The 22476-nt window shown below is 40.9% G+C and overlaps 1 protein-coding gene across 1 annotated transcript in view; it reads right to left on the reverse strand.

Moving 5' to 3' along the window:
• The window catches only part of ELP2 (elongator acetyltransferase complex subunit 2), a 32614-nt gene extending 25028 nt beyond the window's left edge, over positions 1-7586 (reverse strand). Inside the window, exons 1-6 of the mRNA XM_032182335.1 lie at positions 7455-7586; positions 7290-7368; positions 6963-7048; positions 5516-5666; positions 4311-4388; positions 1349-1413 (exon numbers count right to left, since the gene is read on the reverse strand). Coding sequence (XP_032038226.1) covers positions 1349-1413; positions 4311-4388; positions 5516-5666; positions 6963-7048; positions 7290-7368; positions 7455-7586 — 591 coding nt within the window. The remainder of the gene's footprint in view (positions 1-1348; positions 1414-4310; positions 4389-5515; positions 5667-6962; positions 7049-7289; positions 7369-7454) is intronic.
• Positions 7587-22476: the final 14890 nt, after the last annotated feature.

The following is a 22476-nucleotide window of genomic DNA, read 5'->3' on the forward strand; positions in this document are numbered from 1 at the left end:
CATCATGTTTTATTGAAAAGTGGCAGAACAACGTCAATTTCTTCAAATACCTCTAAAAGTAGAGCTACAGAAGCCACAAAAGGTGTCAACAGACCTGAGAGAACCTGACTAAATAGGAGAACCAGTCAAACTGAAAGTTTTGTCTGAACCATAGAAGCAAACAAGTTCCAGATTTTGAATCTGGAAAATCAGCTGCACATTGGCAGAGATAGAAGTCTTTCTTCAGCACCACTGCACACTAAGAATCATGAGAGGCATTCGGCCACTGCTAGCTCTTAGAGAATATCATTAAAATGATTTAACTCATGAGCTTCACAGGAAAAAATAAAGCTAAGAAACCAACCCTCTGTTCCTGCTTAGTGGTCAAGATATCACTGACATAGGAGATAATAGGTCAAAGTATTATTATTTTTTAATCAACCAAAAAGTCTTATTATGTACATGACAGCCTGATCAAGCAAGATAATCCATATGATTATTTTCATTTGTCTCAACAAGCAAAAAGAAACACATACTTCTCAAAATCTAAGGGGACTGTACCTCAGAAAGCTCAGAAAAATAATTGGTTCCTATACATGTTAGTTCAGTAAGGGTTTTTGGTTGGTAAGCTCATTTGTGCATTGTTGAGGGGAAGGGTGGGATCCCTGTTCATTTGTTTTTTAAAAGGGACTGATAAGGAGAAAGAAGAGACATTGACTTCTGTTTTGGAAGACAAATCATGCAACAGCTCCTTTAGAATCTGACAAAATTTCTGAACGGCTGCAAGAGAGGACAGAATTTCTTTGTAGAGCACCAGAGGAACATTTAACTGTATGAAAAACTAAGGATTGCCAGCCTCCAAATAATAGATGAAAAACGTGTATGCCTATAGAAGATCAGATACTATTTCAAGTATTTGTTTGGGCATTCAGAAGCATTCAGCACAAAGGGTATAGTTAACAAAAATACAGTTCAACACATACAAATCATACCAGTTTTTCTTTAAGAATCTATAGAGTGAAAAAAACATCATCTCCATATGAAACATTCAGTGCACAGATACTCAGTAAAGAAGCAGTCATAGTTATTTATGTCAGTGGGGATAAAGACACTGGGTATCTTCAAGTAAGGAAGAAATAAGGAAAAATAACACTTTTACAAACAGAATCCAGCTTCAGCATTTTGTACGAGCATTTCACCATTATCAAGAAAATGAATGAACTATTTGAACAGTGGTAGTTTTGTGTGATGGTTATCTAGAGACAGATCGTAGCTATAGAATAACTTCAAAAAAAAATAAATCAGCAGCACATATGAAAAGAAGCAAAACTGTGTAACGTGCTGAGCAAGACACGAAAGCTATGATTACCTGACTGCTCTGCTGTATAAACAAATGTATTTTGCAGTCATCACCACCACAAGCCAGTATTGGTACTGAAATGGAAAAAAAAGACCATTACTGAAGTTACAAAATCTGATGTTCTAGGATATGAAAAACTACATGGATAAAAAACAAATACAATAATATAAACTTACAGGAAGGCATGATATCACTTTTTAAAAATTGTTTTCTCAGACACGCACCTTATATTTTTTAAAATAAAGTAGTATTTCAGGAACACAAAACTCAGAAGATATTTTGGCACGTAAGTAAACACAGCTTCCTGTTCACACAAAGGCTATGGAGCCCTTGCCTTACATAGGGTTGAAAATATTGGACTAGAGGTAATGAACTGTTCAGAAAGAAGACCTGGTTTCAGGTCCACAGAAATTCAGCAACAGTGAGTTTTCTTTTCACATAACGCAATACGTGTTCTTGGAGCATGTATCGTGCTTTCCTGAGGAATACATTTTATAGGCCATTACAGTAATTACATACTTACTGAATAAAAGTTCAAGTAAGAATAACGAGAATTGCGATCTAGTCGCTGCAAATGTTCTCTTTCAGAATGTTCTATCAAGAAGCATACAACTGGCAAAAATGGACTATTATACATTTTTCACAGAAATGCTCTACAGTAACAGAATTTGCATCAATTGAAATGAAATCCTCCAAAAGAAAAAGAAAAAAATAGTTGGAAACTGAGGTCCAACCATAGTGGAGACAAGATGATTTGCAATGCTTTTTCAAGTTTGCTCTCTTTTCACCTGTTGCAATTCAATTCTGAAGAGACAAATGGTTCTCAACATTTTTTAAAAATATATTTCAGCAACTATCAGTTAAAATACTAGGCATTATGAACTTCAGTGTCTTCTGAAAGCTAAAGCATCCATTACATATGAATCAATTTTCAACGTGAGCTTTAAATTTCTTTGATTGGTGGAATCAGAGTTTCCTGTAAATGCTTCTATATCAGGAGCGTAGCCTATGACCTTCAGAAAATTAATTCTTTGTTTAATTCCTGACTTCAGAGCTGCAGGTTACCCTTAACATGAAAGCTTCTCTAAATCTTAATACAGGTGTCAGCATAGATTTCATAAAGATTTCAGAGCAACTCCAAAAGTTATCATACATCATTTTTTCCTGAAGCTCATTGATCTTCTGAATTGCCACTATACATTAATGTTTGACTAAATGATCAGCAAATAGATTTTTAATATGTTTTAAGCTATCTTATTTAATTTTATACATAATCATACCCAACAAACCTCTGAAGCAGTTCAATTGCATGGACTTTTTGGGGGAGGAGGTAAAGAACAGAATATGATTATGCTCTATTAAAAGCTTCTTTTCTGGGGAAATATTTCTAAACATATATTTACAGTTCAAAATTTGAACTGTTTCTGGACAATCTTAGCAACGCAAATCATTTGTACTGAAACTGGCAATCAAAAGAAATATAGAGGCTTATTTGTTTTAAATTTTCCTTATAGAAAATAAGAATTTCTGATTTGAAACTAGTGCCATCTCTTCAGAAAAGCAAAGTACTCTTTTTCAGGTTATGAGCATTGTGCTATTTGGGTAACTAATTTAAGTCAGGATGGGAAAGAGGCCATAATAAAGGATTGCCCTGCTTTGAATGCAACTTTAAGCAAAACTGGGCTTTGGGGGCTCTGGTAGATTTTCCACAGTAAAGCAAAGTGTTTGTTATTCCACCATTTCAAGAAGATTCAGCATAGTACATGAAGAAATAATCTATTACTTCACAGTACGAATTTTATCCTCATTAAACTGGTACCACAGACACTTCACTTCTAAGGAAAACTCACACTGGAGTTAATATGATTTAACCTAAGCCTTTTAACATCATCTCAGCAACCACCTACTAGTGTAGTTTCTGGAAAATAAGAGAGACAGGTTTGAAGTTTTTCACCAGTGTAGACACTGTTTTGATAGCAGACGTGCTCTGGAAGCAGATATAAGTATTTCCAAATGGGGCAACACATCTTGATACAGCTTTCGTATCTCCCAAAATTATCTCAAGCCAAAAACCAAAATAAGCTTCTGCAACTGCCTTGGAGGCACACAATCTAAAAACACATCAGTGTGGAACACATGCAGCAAGTAGTTGGCACTCCAGGAACTGTAAGAAGCTTCAATATGTTTCCTCTTCGGAGCCTATCACTCCTCCATCCAAATGAGGGGCTATAATAATGATACTTAAACACAAACCTAACAGAGCATAAGCATTAGGCTTGTATTGTGCTAGAGGATACACCTAGTTTTGAAAAAGACTGCTACAGATTTCCAACAGAAGAATGCATGTGTGGTAGGACATGAAAGCAGCTTCATTATGGAGGGAAAAAAACAAAACAAAACAAAGAAAATACAAGAGATTCAATTCTGAACATTTACATTAGCAGAAAACTCTATAAACCATAATGAACAGTCAGGCTGAACTTGTTCAGCATCTTTTTTTTTCCCCATGTTTAAGACTGGACACATGCTTAACACTGCTCATTAACATGCATTTTCTGATGCAGCCCTGCAGATACTTTTTCTGTATCTTGCTCTGCAATCCAAACTACAAAATACATAAAGGTGCAGCACCACAAGGATTGAGTGAAACCATCAGTATCAGTCTATCTCATTCACTTCTATGTGTTACCCCGTTTTTATGCTGTCTTATAGTTCAACTACAGAACTCTGAGCAGCATTTTCAAAATGCTGCAATCAGCCAGTAGTTTTTTTAATTCCTAAGAAAAGTTCAGATGACATCTTTAAATACAGCCACCAGCTTAGGCTAATTCCCTAAAAAAAAAAAAAAAAAAAAAAAAAATATGACACAAGCGTCTGGAGTTGGTTAAATTAAAATCCTGTTACCCAGTTGGGAGATTTCTTAGATTTTATTTTTCCTGCACTGATATTCAAGATATGCAGCTGTACTTACCATTGCTGCCAGGCAAGAAGGATAAGGAGACATCCATAACAAATCCATTTCCAAATCGCAGAATGTCAATGCATTTAGCTGAAAATGAGAACAGACAGTGTTGATCTCATTTATCATATTACTATTACATTGTCATCTTCTACATTATGTAGTTAGAATTCCCCATTCAATTTTATTTTAAGGAGCTGCAAAACTTCTACATTTTGTCAGAATCCATTGATTTTTAGAGAGAAAATAACCCTCAATAATAGTGTTATCTTTTAAGGGGTCATGGCAATCCATCCGTGGTTAGCTGAGTTAGAAGATAAGTTACTATTCTCCACTGAATATTAAAGTTGTACAGTTTCACTCTAGTGAAGCAATGAATATTCCAAGTTGCATCCTGTGGCAAGAGCATTCGCTATGCAGAAAGCTAAAACTGGACTCACTACAAGAGCGGACAGAGATAGGAGCAAAAACCAGACCTCCTCCTAACACCGTTAAGGCCCTAGAAGAAATTAAACTGGTGACATATCAAGATCAGAATAACAAGCAAGATGCCTGAATAACCTTTCTAAAATTAAAACAAAAAAAAGGAAAGGAAAGGACAGGACTTCAGACTCTTCTCTGGGAGCATGAGAAATGCCTTCTAGAACACGGGGATGAAGATTGGCAACTCCCATTTATTAATCTCACTTAGGCAGGGCAATGGGAAACCCTCAAGAACACCAGATAACAAAAAGCATGAGATACAGTCATAACAACTCAACTACCAACTAGGAAGTAACACTTTAAATCTAGACTATCTGTCCTAATTATTTCTTATGTATTTCAAAGAACAATTCTCTGATGTGTCCATACAAGGGCCTAGCCCAACAGAAGGTCAAGATCTATTATCTCACACTTTATTGGACTCAAGCCAATAGTAACAAATAGGTGAGTAGTTTAACGTCGCCTTTCTCATGCCAGCATTAATCATTCTACTACGTAATTTTACTTCATACAAGCAGACACTGAGCTAGTTTCTTCCCAGTTACAAGGACAAACAGTGGTTCAGAGCACCAGATTCTGAACACATGTTAAAAAGAAACTGGTAAGTTCAGCCAATACCTCACTGACAAGAAATAAAGATAAAATATTCTGAGGAACAAATCTAACCCAATGCTATTAAATACATCATTTTTTATTAAGTCAATATGTTGTTGCTGCATTCAAAAATAAATTACCTTCTGAACCATGCCGAGACCAGATTCTCACAGTAGAGTCAGATGCTGCAGAAGCTATCAACAGATCTAAATCAGGTTCATCTGACTGGTAGACAGCATCCACTGCACAAACAGCTTCAGTATGACCTTCAAGAGTAACGCTTTTCACAAGCTAAACACATCAGAAAGTTAAGCTGAACACATCAGAAAGTTTTACAAAGTCATACAAACTAACAAAATTAAAACTTCTCCCACATAAGTTACTGGAGTTTAAAGACATTTTAAGGAAAAGGGAAAAAAACAAAACACACTTAGTACTGAAAATAAGTTGTATGTTTGTGATAGTGGAGCTTCTGCCAAGCTAGGCTTAGGCTACAACACATTCCAGAAAGCATAGAGAAGGGGTACAGCAGTAATAAGCGTTAACTTGACAAGACTGAATCAAAGCTGAACAGACTTAAATGTTCCTGTGCACACTATACAAATTCCTTTTTTCACATCGTTTTTCAAAGATTGACAACAAGGCTGTGTACCGTCTTAGTGGAAAAGGTTAATAAAGAAATCCGTATATAATTTTAAATAAGTATGCAAAGAGTTTAAAACAGAACAGGAATTATTTGTTTTAAAGAACATTCCTTCATCAAACAAACCTGATGATTATGGTATGTGCACTTTTCCGTAGTACATTTCTGCTCTTGCTCATTTGAAAACTTGCTCATTTGAAAACGTCTAGTTTGAGATAGCCTATAAAACAGATTACCTACACAGCCATTGACAAGCTAATGCTTTATAAGCAATGTTTTTAAAACTAGATAATTATATAAAGCATCTTTTTTTTCTAAATTTCAGTTTATTCTGAAGACTCTTACGCCATGCAGCACCTTTTCCCTTTTATTTATTTTTACAGTATGAATAGTAAGCTAGGTAAGTCACTTGTCTCAATTTTTCTGACAAAACTCAACTGTTGCACATGCATTTTTTAAACACCTCCTCCAACTCATATACCATACTTGTAGACTGCTTATATACAAACGCTATACTGGCATACTGACCAGAAATCACTAGAAATGGATATAAAGAAACGAAGAGGTATACAGGAAATATATACTAAAAATAAGCTTCACAGTATCAAGACTTCAAGGCCATTTAAAATGTTACGTTAGATCAGAAAATTGAAGACTCAAAACAGGATCTTTTAGACATGTTAGACAAACCAGATGATGACTAGTTAGGTAATTTCTTAATGAAGTGTGATTTTAAAATATACACTACACAGGAATAAAAGACATTTTAGATTAAAACGTGGCATGACAACAGTCTGAAAAAGATACACATTGGATTCAGCAGTCATGGAACAATGAAAGCATGAACAGGAAATACAGACAAAATAAATACTTGCACTTCACAGGTAGTCTTTGATAAGAAACAAGAAGAGCAGAAGCTTTAAAGGGATGCTATTTTTATTTACCTGATCATTCCACACTCCTTTTCCACTCCACTCCCAAAGAATGAGCTGTTTATCAGATCCACCCGAAACCAACTCCGTTTCAGTTGCTAGAAAAATACATTCGTGTTAGTTTTGTGAACTCTTTGTAACAGCAGCCAACACCACACACTAGTGACAGTGGTTACCACTTGCACAGCGTCACACCCATGAACTGTAACCAAAGTTTCCATTAAAACAAAGCGTGACCGATACGAGTTGCATCATATAAGACAACTCGAGTGCAGAGGAATGACTTTCAGGCAAGGGGAAGCTCAAAGCAGCCGCTCCCGGAGACCCCGGGCCACTCACCTCCATCTCGCCGGCGGACCCATCGCACGCAGTTCACCCTCCCGGTGTGCCCGCGGAGGGCGGCGACCGCCCGCCTCGCCTGCGGGGGGGAAGAAAGCACCGAGCTTCAGCCCACCGTGCATCCCACACCGCCCTACCCCACCCTGCCCGGCCCCGGCCGCTCACCGCCGGCTGGTAGAGGACGACATCTCGGCAGCTGCCGAAGGCGAGCAGCCCCCGCCGCCCCCAGGAGACGGCCCCGCCGCCCGCCCGGTTGGCGCAGCAGGCGACATGGCAGAGGGAGACGGGCGCCGCCATCTTGCCCCGCCGGCCACGTGCGCGGCCGCACGCAGTTCCCATAGCAACGACCCCGCGCCGCCAGGGGGCCGCCATGTTGTGGTGGCGCCCTCCGCTCTGCCTCCTCCCCTCTCAGCCGGCCACCGCTTGAAAATAAAAGCTATTGCTGGTTCTCGTAGTCCTTATCACGCTTTTCATTAAATGCCCGCGGGTTACTGTGAAGTTGTGAAAGTTTTAAAGTTTTCTGTGTTTGTGTGTTCATTCGTTTGTCTTAAATAACTACCTGGGTCCCCGCTGGGTAGTTGTATAATGGCCCGGCCAGGGGATGTTGGTACCATAAAAGTTGGTCAAAGAAACTCTCGAAGACTCAATTTGGAGTATTCTAAAGAAAGCATTATTTAACCGCAGTGCCAGATGCACAGGAGATCACTCCACCTAGTGTACATACCAAATTGCTCAACTGCAAAGGGTATTTCCAATCAAAACATACATATTCATTAGATTTCCAAGGAATAATTGACATATTCATATTATTTCCCATAGCTCATTAAAATATGCAAATGTCCCTGGGGCATGTAAATTTCTTTCTACTGATGGTCTTTGGGGGTCTTCTGGTGGCCAGCAACAGTCCTCCACGCTGTGTTTGCTGGTTGGACCCAGTTCTTGCGCATGCTCCAGCCATCTCGTTCTTTATTGCCTTTTTGTTTCAATTTAGGCATGCATACTGAGCTTAGCTGGTTACACATCCAAGGACATATGCACAGCATGAGTTTCTCACCTAATCTTCTGACACATCCTCCAGGCCTGGGTCCTCTTGCTCTCACTTTGAGATACAAGTCTGTATTTTCTTACAGATGAAGCTATAATAGAAAGTTTCTAAACTTCCTTCTATCTAACTAAACATAGCAAAGGTTAGGCCTATCTGCTCATAAAGCATTTCAAATTTTGCTCTATCAAAAAGGGGGGTTGGGGAGGAACCATAGATCCTTTTGGTTCGGTATCACTGTGGCTGCCTGCACACTATCAGATGACCAAAATGGGTACACAAATAGGCACAAAGGATTGACAAGTATTGAAAGTTTTCATTCTGTAAAGTCACATTTTATGCCAACAGAAATAAATTACATCAATTGAAGAAGAATTGGGTGCAAGGGGAGCAGAGGTTGGAGTCTGCCAGGCTACCAGATCCACGAGTGGTATAAAAAGTGCCAGCAGTGGGCCGGATTAACTGAATATCTTGTGCATATAAATTAATGCCATGTGTGGTAGGAAAGACCTAAATTGAATATCTGAAATCATATTCCTGTGGTTATTATCCTTTGTCTTTTCAGTTGGCAGACTGCTTAATAGCTTACCATCTCTTTTTCTGATTTCCCTTCTCAGAACTATTTCAGATGTTTTGGTAAAGTATCCTTTTCCTGGTATTTCACATTTTGGACACTGAAAATCATGGGCCATGAATACAGTCAAGGGGCTGGAGAAGCTCTCCTATGAAGACAGGCTGAGGGAGTTGGGGTTGTCCAGCCTGGAGAAGAGAAGGCTCCAGGGAGACCTTATAGCAGCCTTCCAGTACCTACAGGAAAGCTGACGAGGGACTCTTTGCTAGGGACTATAAGGATAGAACAAGGAGTACTGGCTTTAAACTAAAGGAGGGTAGTTTTAGATGAGATATTAGGAATAAATTCTTCACTCAGAGGGTGATGAGGCACTGGAACAGGTTGCCCAGAGAAGCTGTAGATGCCCCATCCCCGGAGGTGTTCAAGGCCAGGTTGGATAAGAATTTGAGCAACTTGGTCTGGTGAGAGCTGTCCCTGCCCATGGCAGTGAGGTTCTTTAAGGTCCCTTCCAATCCAAACCATTCTGTGATTCTGTGATTTCCTGCTTCTAAAGAGTTCCAGGCCTGTTTGTCCTTGCAGATGTACATTAACACATTACTGATCAAACCTGTCACCTGTGAAGCATCCCTCCAAGAAAGAATTACCAAATTAAGTCACTGGGTACAGGCCATGTTTAATATTGCAGTTTATTATGATGTCCTGAAATAACTGCCATAGAAATCTCAGGAAGTTGCAACTAAGCAACAGCAGACATACAACAGGGTGATCTGAATATGTCTGAGTATACCTACTTTTCGAGAAAAACAGATGAGATCATAGCAAATTAGAGAATTCAATCCGTTACATTTTTATTTCTTGATTTATTTATGTTTATTGCCCTCCCTGCCCAAGAATTTGAAACCAAATCAAGAGACATCCAAAGTATGTATATACATACCAATATATACTGCCTTAGTATTCTAGTTTTCATTGTACAGTAACTGACTTAGAGAAATGGGATCATTGGAGAAGAGTATAAACAAACTACACTGTAACAGAAAGTGAGAAATATGAAGTGAGGGATATGAAATACATGTACAGATGTGACTGCCTAAAGGTGTTCTTTCCCTCTGTTCCCAAAGAGTACCTGTGACATCCTGAAATATGTGAAGCTGCTCTGAACTGGAAAAGCTGGAAGGCCCATGGCAGACGGAGAAAGCTCTCTGTGGCTGTGCAGAGAACAGAGATGGGTGGGAAGAGAAGCAGCAGAAGGCAAAGAAGCAGACATGCAGGGGAGGCAACGTCTGCTTTGTACACTGAATACTTTGGACCCTAAACCACCCCTGTGTGGCTTTTTTATCCCCGTGTGCCTGCATGTTCATGAATACTGGAAGTCAGCTGCTTTGGAACCTGTTGCAGCTGTGCATACCTTTTGCCAGTGAGTGCAAGAGGAAGGAGTCTGTGCCTGATCACATACGGGATACAGTTGGAAATGTTAGCTGCTAAGAGAAGAAATGGCTCCTTGAACAAAAACACATGGATCCAGTCATCAAAGTGCATCAAAGTGCTGTAGTTGACAAGTGCTGTCCAGAGGATGGCTGTGCAGCAGCATCTCTTCTCAGCATGCCCTGCCAAGGCCAGAGTCTGGGCTCCAGCAGGAAGAGGTCTGGTGCTGCCAGAGTTGTGTTTGTTGTTGTGCGAATGAAGCTGGATCTGAGTGCAGTAGTGGGCATAAGCATAATGTTTTTCAAGACAGATTTGGGCTGGGGACTCCTCTGTGACATATGAACTTTACTCTATGGAATAATATAATAGAAATTTAGAAGAACAGATAACTACAGCAGAGCCATTACACTTTTTAGGAACATACGCATTGTAAGAAAGTACTGATGGTGGTCAGTACAAGGGTGGAAGAGGACATATTATGGGCTAGTCAACAACTGCCAGTCTTCATTCATATCTAGTTACCCTACTGAATCCAATTTAGTTCTTGCTCTTTTCCTTCCCATAAAATAACTTCTTCATTTTTCAGAAATACATATAAAAATATTCTTTCTTTTTTTTGGTGTAAATTTTCTGACACAGGAAAAATTTCATTCACCAAATATCAGAAAAGGTTGTGATGATGCCTAAGCAGACTTTAGAAGTCACTCTATAGCCTTCATTACAAGTTTTACATGTCCCAGTTTGGTTCTGCCAATGGGGTTACAGTGACAAATCACAACAAGCAAGTTACTACTTATACCAAAAAAAAAAAAAAAAAGCTTAAAACAAGTTCACCAGTTACACTGGAGTAACTTATTTTTAGCAAAATATTGGTAAACTAAGGTCTACAAGTCAGATTTTGCAAGTAGAGGTGGCTTAGTGATCTTCATATATACCCCACCCAACACAGCTATACCTGCAAGCTTTTATGCAGAGATAAAGAAAATACAGTTCATCAAAAAACAGAGAATAGTGTTGAATAGAAACATTTTTCTGTCTAAACAATTATATGAAAATGTAATAATGTTGCAAATATGTTTTCACTTCCTGCAAATTAATTCCAGCCTATTAAACAGCATATTTAGCCTCATCTTAATTTTCTTGCCTTATGAGGAAAATAGTGTTGGGCATATATTACATGCATTGTTAATTGAATGTGTGTTGAGAAGAAATCTGATCTTCAGTAGATTAAATCAAAGTTCTGTGCTTTTATCACGTGGAGTTTTGTTGGTGCAAAGGCTTATGTATTAACAGATCATTCTGCATGATACTGTGAAAAGCAGCAATCATATGTTAGGCTGAAAGCTTAATTATATCCAGTCTACTTCTATAGAAAAAAAAATGTTCAAATGTTGTTCAAGTAGCAAAGTCAAGTACTTTAAAGTTGGCAGCCTAGTTGTTCCTGTAGTTGTTGAACTTAACCTATCTTTGTTTGTCTCCATTGTATACATGCCTTATGAAGTAATCATTAATGAAGTTACCTCGTACTCAAATTACCACCTGCTATTTTTACTGTAGTTTGCTTGCCTCCAATAGCAACCTGGATGAATAGTGCCTGGCGAATGAGGCAGCTATTCAATATTTCAGTTTCTCCTCATTAATTATATTGTGGCTTTAGGCCTAATTTGCTATACATCATTTGTAGACAATAAAAAATTATCCTTTCCCTCATATATTTTTATATTATTATTTGTGTGATTTCTGCTACTGCAGAGCCTGAATGTCTCAGAAAAACTGTGTGAACTATATTTTTCTTTATAATATCACTGCTAGGCAAAGGGGTATTATTATATTCCTTTTCTGAGCTACAATTTCTTCCTAGGACTAAAATTACTAACAAGAGCCCAATAGTTACTCAGTGATGAGTGCCCAATGTGGAAGACACAGAATGTTTTTCACAGAAAGGTTAGGGGGATTAACCACCCCAACCCAGCACTCCTCAGCTTTGGCTGTGATTGCAAGTGTTCAAAACTTGGAAAACAGATCCCACAGCTGGCACACTGTTGATGGCTTCTGCAGGGCCAGGATTTTACCTGAGGGATCAGAGCTGGAAGGGCTGCGAAAATAAATGAGAAACAGCAGTGACCAAAAACATAAAGATGAGTTTAAATTATTTGGCATCTTCACATAGGGTACCTATGCAACAGCAAATAACAAGAGGGAATAGCTTTTTGTTGTGCCAGGGGAGGTTTAGGTTGGAAATGAGGAGACATTTCTTCTTGGAAAAAGTAGTCAGGCACTGAGATGGGTTGCCCAGGGAGGTGGTGGAGTCACTGTCCCTGGGGGTGTTCAAGGAAAGGTGGGACATGGTGCTTAGGGACATGGTTTAGTGGGTGACATTGGTTGTAGGGGGACGGTTGGACCAGATGATCCTGGAGGTCTTTTCCAACCTTAATGATTCTGTGATAACAACTCCACTGCCATAGATGTCTTCAGCCTTTTTTCCAACTATGTGATGTGCTTCTGAAAGAATTTCAGTACATAAGGAATGCTAATTCTTGAGTTTACTAACCGAATTCTTAATGGCATTTCTTTCCCTCGAACCTACTGCTACCGGACTCACTGCCAGCAGAGATGATCAAGGACAAATGTAATTTGTAACATTGCTGTCTGGGTCCATTAAAATTCAGTGTCAGATTTCATTTTCCTAAGACTGATTTTTAACTGCCATTGGTTGATTCTGGAGCTGTTGGTCCTACATTCAATAAACGTTAAGAATGCTGCTGTATCTTGAGCATAATATAAGCCTGTGGCATCCTTTTCAAATTCATGTCTCAAGACAGAAAATAAATTAAAAAAAAAAAAAAAAAAAAAAAAAGAAGCAGATATTATTGGTTGAATAGAGTTCATTTAAAATGCTTAGAATAAGTTTTTAGACCCAATTTCTCCTTTAATTCATCTTATTGAAGACTGAAAGTTTAATGATGCTGGTGAAAAATGTTGAACTGAACAAATGTTAACTATAGCTATTTCCATTTTTTTTCAGAATGTATTTTAAATATTCTATGAATGCCTCACATTCCCACTGCTTAAATGTATTTCTGATTTTCTGAAGAAAAAGGAAACTAATTATTTAGAAATATCATGAAAATTAGCTCTGCTAACAATGAATATAATTGCTTGCAGAAAGAAATTCCACAGAAAATATCTCAGATTATTTTTTTAGTTTTTAAAAGGAAGATGTGATGCAAACATGACCTAGAAAATTACTTGGGAAAGAAAAAAAAAAAAAAAGAAAAAAAGAAAGAAAAACAGAAAAAAGGATGAAACAGCTTGTCACACAATCAAACTGATTATACATTATGTTTTTGAAGCAGAAGCTCTAAAAGAAGATGTGATAATAAGCATTCATTCCAGAGGGCATGCAAAAAAAAAAAAAAAAAAGGCAATCTTTAGTAGCTAAAATCCTATTTTACACTCAAATTCTGTATTAGCAGAAGTTTTTGTATGGCATAGATAGGATATGGTTCCATGCTATAAAAGAACACCTTGCAAATATATATATATATATATATCTTCATGCCCATTTAAAAAAAAAAAAAAAAAAAAAAAGCACCAAAATAACCCATTGTGTTAATATGGGGGGTTTTATTTGCACACACCTATGCATGCAACCACATCCACTCTATGTGTATTTATGATGGGTTTGATCAAGTTGTACCGTTGCACAAGTTATGTGATATATAATAAGCTCCAGAAGAATGAGCCTGATCCAAAGCCTTCAATGGTCAAAGAGATGCCCATTATTTGACCAAGCTGTAAATTGGGCACCCACTTACTGACACTAGCTGCTGGCAGCCTAGTGTGTCTGTATGATAATTTCAAATTGCCTTGCTACTTGTTGCTGTTTTACATTAACTTAGTAAGTACAGGTATGGAAAGTAGTACACTTCTAGCCTGCAAGTCTACATCTTTCGCAGATTTTAGTTAGGGGAAAATGCAAACAGCCCAATAGAGTTGTATTAGAAATGCACAATTGCTTGTGCTAAGTGCAGAAAAACAAGCATCTGATGGACCCCAGAGCTACAGGGGAAAGAAGAAAGTAAGAGCATGAATTGCAGGTGCCTGGTCTTGTTTCCTCCCTGTCATCACACAGCATCTAGCTAGGCTACTTCCCCCCCTCCTAGCTGGCAGTACCATCCATGCTATTATCCAAAAGACGGGCTACAGCAGTTCCTGGCACAGCCTGCCTGCAGCCAAGTGGTCTGGACTTGGCAACATCTGTAACGCAATCTGTTGGCACAAAGAGGCTGTGGGCTTCACTCAGAGACATTGTGTTACTGAACAGCGACATAATGACTCCTTTTTTTATACACCCATAAACTGAGACTACACTTCATTCAACGCTAGGCAGCTCAGTGCCAGGAGGAAATCGAGAAACTGGGTATAAATGGTGGCTATGAAGTGGTTCCTGGGTTCAGGAATTATGTTTTGAAGCAGAGCTGGGAAGTGCTTTCCATTTAATATGGCCCAGCTTAAATAAGCAGCTCAAAAGCAGACTTCATGCCACACTAGCTTGTAGAAAACATTAACAAGGAAAGCATTATTTCTTACAAAAACCTAAGAGCAAATAATAATTGTTGTTGAGAAATAAACTTAGAAATTAAAAATCATGACTGAACATGAGGAAAAAAATCCCAACTGTAAATCAGTCTAACTATTTCAGATATAGGAAACTTCAGTGTACTGAATAGAAGTTTTTGATATACATTCAGATTTAAGGTAGTAAGTTCTGTTTTGCACCCAAAGCTGGAATTTAACCTCCCTCTTATGCTTAAAAGGTCAAAAACAAACAAACAAACAAACAAAACAAAACAAAAAAAACATAGTCTTTGAACACTGATTAAATATTTTAATAGTTAAAATAATAATACATCAATCAAATTTCATATCTATGTTCTTCCTTTCTTTATATAGAACTACTTTGTTTATGAAAATACAGATAATTTTCACATGTGAAAATGTACAGGTAAAATAACTTTAAGTAACAAACAGCCAGACAGTCCACCACAAATATCAGACACAATTATTGAACAAAGATATATTTCATTATTTTTTTCCACCTCCTGAATGGAGAAAGCCACAAATTAGGCATCTTGTTCTGTTTCCACCAAGAGATGAAACCTGCCTGATTTGTCTACGTAACTGTTGAAGAGGTGAAGAGAACTGTTAAGACCATGGTCTAAATCACCAAAATAAGTTAGGAACCTCATTTCTATAAAATTGCCTAAATGCTTCTGAGGATCCATGTCTGCCTTGTTTAGCTTAATCTGCAAGTGACATAGTTATTTTGAATTACCAGATGAAACAGGGAAAAAGAAAAAAAGAAAAAAAAAAAGTGAGTTTGCATCATGAAAACACCATGAAATGGAGAAACTGTGAAGGAACATTTTATAGAAACAGTGAAAGAAGTAGCAGGTTAATCATTTAGACAATTGCCAACAAAATAACTCAGGCTGGCATTTCCAGATATGAGAGCTTTAACTCTCATATGCTAATGCATTTTGAAGCAAATTGTTTTTTTCATATTTCTTTAAATTTCCACTCTCAATTATAAAGAAATAGAATAGCAAAGCAGGAGTGTCTAGAAAATCAGGGCAAAAGCAATCTCTGCACTAGCAAACCTTACCGGGCATTCAGCAAGTAGCTTTTTATTAAAGAACCAAGCAGAAGCAGCATATGCCAAACACAGCCTGCAGCACACACTGAAATTCACTCATGAGAAGCAACGTGAGGTAAACTTTTACACAGTCAGCAGTAATAATACTTAAGGAGTAGGTATTTACCTTTCATGCTGCCACATAACCAAACTTAGGCAAGGCTAGATTGAATTTTTACCTTATTTTGAGTACATGAAAAATTGTCATTTCACAGAGTAATACTGGCAAATTGGATTGCAACATTCTTCATAGTTCCTTCCTCAGTTCCTCCATCCAAGAAGTCCATCTCCCCTGCAAACAACAACAGCAAAACTTTTCTTTTGCTTCAGACTACCCTCTCTGGATGTGGAAACCTGCATCCACCACCTCTGCTCCAGCTTCTTACTTGCACCAGCTTTGGATTCATCTCAATGTGGTAGTCAATTCAGCTCACTAGTCCAGAAGAGCATTATTAACCCATTTCTTTGGGCAGGTTGGCTTTGGAGAAAGAGGAGATGCCACAACAGTGCCAGCCCCTTCCCCCATTCAGCTGCAGGCCCCACTCTTCCCTTCCTTTTGCTGCTGATAGACCTGTAGGAGTCCTTATTGCCCTTCACATCCCTCTTCAGATTCAACTGCAGGTGATCTTTGACTTTCCTAACCTCACCTCTGCATACTTTGACAATGTGCCTTTATTTTTCTGTGGTCACCTGCCATCCTGTTGTGCATCCTGCTGTGCTGGTTTCCCATAATGGATACAAGAGCTTTCCCTGTAATGCTGTCCTTAGACAGTTCCTTATTTATAAACATGTGCTTGGGCTGAACCCTCTTCAGCCCCTTTTGATCACATCACCCCACAAACCTTTATTTGCCAACTGAGTCCTCTACTTTTTCACTTGGTTGTTATCGTCACTCTCTCTCATCATCCCTACTTTAAAGCTCTTCCTAGCAGTTTGGCCACCCTAATAACAAATACTCTTGTGCTCAACTGACCAGGTGGGTCCCATCTCTTCCAAGCAATTCTTCATCTTCAAAGAGCGTTCCAGGGTCATAGAAACAAAAACCCTGCCAACACCAGCTGTAAAAACAATTATTGACCCATAGGACCTTCCCAATTTTCTTCAAGCTCTTCTCCCTCACTGGGAGGATCAAAGAGAACACCACTTGGCCCCAAGTCCTGGACTATCACCCTCAGAGCCCTGTAGTCATGATTGATATGCTCCAGGACTCCCCTGGAAGTATTGCTGATGACCGTGGAGAAGCACAGCAGGGGATAAGAGTCTAAGGGGAAAGCTTCAGCAGTCTGTCAAAGTGCTGGGTCCACCAACTTGGACAAGAGGTCAGGTCAGCAAACAGGTGCCTCCATCACCCACAGCAAGGAGTCTCCCACTGCTAACTCTCATCACTACCTTTTATTCTTTTGTGGCTCAGGCCAAGACAGCACAGAGGCTTCACCAGACATAGCTTCCCATCAGCTACAATAGCAATGAAACTACTCTGTAGCTGCAAATCTTCAGATGGAGAAGGAGTCTCCCTCATGGTACCAGAAATTGTCAGCTTCTGGCCTTCACCACCATGGGAGTCTCCACTTGCTGATCTGATAGGTAGACTCTGTCTGCCCCTCCTTTGGTATAGACAGGAGTTGACTTGAAGCTGCAGGATCTCAGAGAACATCCAGTCTATCTTTTTCTCATCACCTCTGATACTGAACACCTGCTGATCTCCTGCAGTCCCTTGACTTGGTAACATGAGCACACATCTTCAGTAGGCTAGAAGACCATCGCTGACCTCTTCTTCAGGTAAACTGTGCGAATGCAGGGGTAGATTCTTGGATACTGACAGGGAGAGAGCTGAACGTTGAGGAAGCAGTGCTCCATGTCATGGTTAAGCTGTGCTGGCACAGGTCTGTGCAGTGCTGCAGGTCCAAGCTCCATGACCACAGGACCACCTCAGCCAGCTGCTCCTAGCAGAGGAGCCTGCAGGCAGCTCCCATGCAGTGCTGGTGGTGATACCACCTGCGTGGCCTTGCCTTTATCTGTGTCGTGGTTTAACCCGGCTGGCAGCTAAACACCACGCAGCCGTTCGCTCACCCTCCCCCCTCCCTCTCTGGGACGGGGGAGAGAAATGGAAAGTGAAGCCCGTGAGTTGAGATAAAGACAGTTTAATAAGACAGGAAAATAATAATAATAATAATAATAATAATAATAATAATACAATGATGATAATAGTACTACTAATAATAATATGTACAAACAAGTGATGCACAATGCAATTGCTCACCACCCGCTGACCGATGCCCAGCTTAACCCCGAGCAGTCCGGCCCCCTCCCCCCGGCTAGCCACCCCTATATATTGTTTAGCATGACGTCAGATGGTATGGAATACCCCTTTGGCTAGTTCGGGTCACCTGTCCTGGGTCTGTCCCCTCCCAGCTCTTACTGCACCCCCAGCCTGCCTGTTGGCAGGACAGAGCAAAAGTCTGAGGTGTCCTTGGCTTGGTATAAGCACTGCTCTGCAACAATGAAAACATCGGGGTGTTATCAGCACTCTTCTCATTCTAAGCCAAAACACAGCATTCCACCAGCTACTAGGAAGAAAATTAATTCTGTTCTAACTGAAACCAGGACATCTATCCACCCCTTATTCCATACCATTTATGTCATGCTCAGGTTACACTCTTTTCCATACATTCTAATTAGTCACCTATAGTAGTCATAGTAGTGATAACATACAGTATTATATAGCAATTAACATGGTACAATTCAGTTCATGGGCTATTCTCACCCAGTATTAAATCTCCTTGAGGTACACACCGGACCTCTCCGTTCTTTTGCATCACCCACCAAGTGTATCCAGGTCCCTGAGCGAAAACAATTCCACGAATGGGTTTGCCTTTTCCTGAGGCAGGAGTAGCCCAGACTGTTTTACCCAGCATATTTTTTACATGCACTACAGGAACTTTATCCCCATCTACAGTACGTAACAGGTTTGATTGGGCAGGTCCAGCTCGGTTGGCAGATCCCCTAGTATTGACTAGCCAGGTGGCCTTTGCCAAATGCGTATCCCAGTTTTTGAATGTCCCAGCGCCCATTGCTTTCAATGTAGTCTTTAACAGTCCATTGTATCGTTCAACTTTCCCGGAGGCTGGTGCATGATAGGGGATGTGATACACCCACTCAATACCATGTTCTTTGGCCCAAGTGTCTATAAGGTTGTTTCGGAAGTGAGTCCCATTGTCTGACTCTATTCTTTCTGGGGTACCATGTCGCCATAGGACTTGCTTTTCAAGGCCCAGGATAGTGTTCCGGGCGGTGGCATGAGGCACAGGGTATGTTTCCAGCCATCCGGTGGTTGCCTCCACCATTGTAAGTACGTGGCGCTTGCCATTGCGAGTTTGAGGGAGTGTGATGTAATCAATCTGCCAGGCCTCTCCATATTTATATTTCAGCCATCGTCCTCCATACCAAAGAGGCTTTGACCGTTTGGCTTGCTTGATTGCAGCACATGTTTCACAGTCATGAATAACCTGTGCTATAGCGTCCATGGTCAGGTCCACCCCTCGGTCACGAGCCCATCTGTATGTTGCATCTCTACCTTGATGGCCTGAGGTGTCATGGGCCCATCGGGCTATAAATAATTCACCTTTATGCTGCCAATCCAGATCCACCTGAGCTACTTCAATCTTAGCAGCCTGATCCACCTGCTGGTTGTTCTGATGTTCTTCAGTAGCCCGATTCTTGGGCACATGAGCATCTACGTGACGTACTTTCACAGCCAGGTTCTCTACCCGAGCAGCAATATCTTGCCACAATGCAGCAGCCCAGATGGGTTTGCCCCTACGCTGCCAGTTGTTTTGCTTCCATTGCTGTAACCATCCCCACAGGGCATTTGCTACCATCCATGAATCGGTGTAGAGATAGAGAACTGGCCATTTTTCTCGTTCAGCAATGTCTAAAGCCAGCTGAATGGCCTTCACTTCTGCAAACTGACTCGATTCACCTTCTCCCTCAGCAGCTTCTGCAACTCGTCGCATAGGACTCCATACAGCAGCCTTCCATCTTCGATGCTTCCCCACAATACGACAGGACCCATCAGTGAACAGGGCATATTTCTTTTCATTTTCTGGTAACTGGTTGTACAGTGGGGCTTCTTCAGCACGACCCACCTCCTCCTCTGATGATATCCCAAAGTATTTACCTTCTGGCCAGTCCATAATCACTTCCAATATTCCTGGGCGACTGGGGTTTCCTATTCGAGCCCGCTGAGTAATTAGTGCAATCCACTTGCTCCATGTAGCATCAGTTGCATGATGCGTAGAAGAGACCCTTCCCTTGAACATCCAGCCTAGTACCGGCAATCGGGGTGCTAGGAGGAGCTGCGCTTCAGTACCGACCACCTCTGAAGCAGATCGAACTCCTTCATATGCTGCCAGTATCTCCTTTTCAGTTGGAGTGTAGCGGGCCTCAGACCCTCTGTATCCCCGGCTCCAAAACCCCAGGGGCCGACCTCGAGTTTCCCCAGGTTCTTTCTGCCAGAGGCTCCAGGTGGGGCCGTTCTCCCCGGCTGCAGTGTAGAGCACATTCTTTACATCTGGTCCTGTTCGAACTGGCCCAAGGGCTACTGCATGGACTATTTCCTGCTTAATTTGTTCAAAGGCTTGTCGTTGTTCAGGGCCCCATTCAAACTCATTCTTCTTACGGGTTACTTGGTAGAGCGGGTTTACAATCAGACTGTAATTTGGGATGTGCATTCTCCAAAACCCCACAACACCTAGGAAAGTCTGTGTTTCTTTTTTGTTAGTTGGTGGAGACATAGCTGTTATTTTGTTGATCACATCCATTGGGATTTGACGACGTCCATCTTGCCATTTTATTCCTAAAAACTGGATCTCTCGTGCAGGTCCTTTGACTTTGTTTTGTTTTATGGCAAAACCAGCTTTCAGAAGGATTTGGACTATTTTCTTCCCTTTCTCGAAAACTTCCTCTGCTGTGTCACCCCACACAATAATGTCATCGATGTACTGCAGGTGTTCAGGAGCTTCCCCCTGCTCCAGTGCAGACTGGATCAGCCCATGGCAAATGGTAGGGCTGTGTTTCCACCCCTGGGGCAGTCGATTCCAAGTATATTGGACTCCCCTCCAAGTGAAAGCAAACTGTGGCCTGCACTCTGCTGCTAGAGGGATGGAGAAAAATGCATTAGCGATATCAATTGTGGCGTACCACTTGGCTGCCTTCGATTCAAGTTCGTACTGAAGTTCCAGCATGTCCGGCACTGCAGCACTCAGTGGTGGCGTCACTTCGTTCAGGCCACGATAGTCCACTGTTAGTCTCCACTCGCCATTAGACTTTCGCACTGGCCATATGGGACTATTGAAAGGTGAATGAGTCTTGCTAATCACTCCTTGGCTCTCCAATTGACGAATTAGCTTATGGATGGGAATCAGGGAGTCCCGGTTAGTGCGATATTGCCGCCGGTGCACAGTTGTGGTAGCGATTGGCACTTGCTGTTCTTCGACCCTCAGCAACCCCACAACAGAGGGGTCCTCTGAGAGACCAGGCAAGGTAGATAATTGTTTAATGCCCTCTGTCTCTAAGGCAGCAATACCAAAAGCCCACCGGAACCCTTTTGGGTCCTTGCAGTATCCTCTTCTAAGATAGTCTATGCCAAGGATACATGGAGCATCCGGACCAGTCACAATGCGGTGCTTTTCCCACTCATTCCCAGTCAGACTCACTTCAGCCTCCAATACAGTCAACTGCTGAGATCCCCCTGTCACTCCACAAATATAGATGGGCTCTGGTCCTTTATAGCTCGATGGCATTATAGTACATTGTGCACCGGTGTCTACTAAAGCCTTATACTTCTGTGCGCGTGATGTGCCAGGCCATCGAATCCACACAGTCCAATAAACTCGATTGTCCCTTTCCTCCCCCTGGCTGGAGGCAGGGCCCCCCTAATCCTGGTCAGAATCTTCCTCGTTTTTGTGTTTGAAGGACTGTCTGCTGGAAGTTGGAGCAGCAAACTTTTCGGAGAATCCCTTTTTCCTGATTGTTTTCTTTTGCAACTCACGTACCCGTGCCTCTAGGGTCGCGGTAGATTTTCCATCCCACTTTCTCATGTCCTCTCCATGGTCTCGTAAGTAAAACCACAGGGTGGCACGGGGTGAGTACCCACCATATCGTCTTCCTTGTGTGGGTGAACGCCTACCCCTGACAGCTGAGACACTGCTTTGTACAGGTGCGAAGGAGAATAATCTCTCTTCAAGTTGGTGAACCTTTTCAGAAAGTTTCTCCCAAGTGTTCTCCTTTGGTCGGTGGGCACTGGTTGGTTCAGGTGGGGAGGACAATAGATTCTCTTCAAGTTGGTGAACCTTTTCAGAAAGTTTCTCCACAGCTGAGACGCAGGCCTGTAAGGAAGAGGAGAGACTTTCTTCGTACTGCCGGAGTTGTTTAGCCGCTTCACCCACTGTGG

The sequence above is a fragment of the Aythya fuligula genome, chromosome 2 (genome assembly GCF_009819795.1).
Source record: "Aythya fuligula isolate bAytFul2 chromosome 2, bAytFul2.pri, whole genome shotgun sequence".
In the NCBI taxonomy this organism is placed as follows: domain Eukaryota; kingdom Metazoa; phylum Chordata; class Aves; order Anseriformes; family Anatidae; genus Aythya; species Aythya fuligula.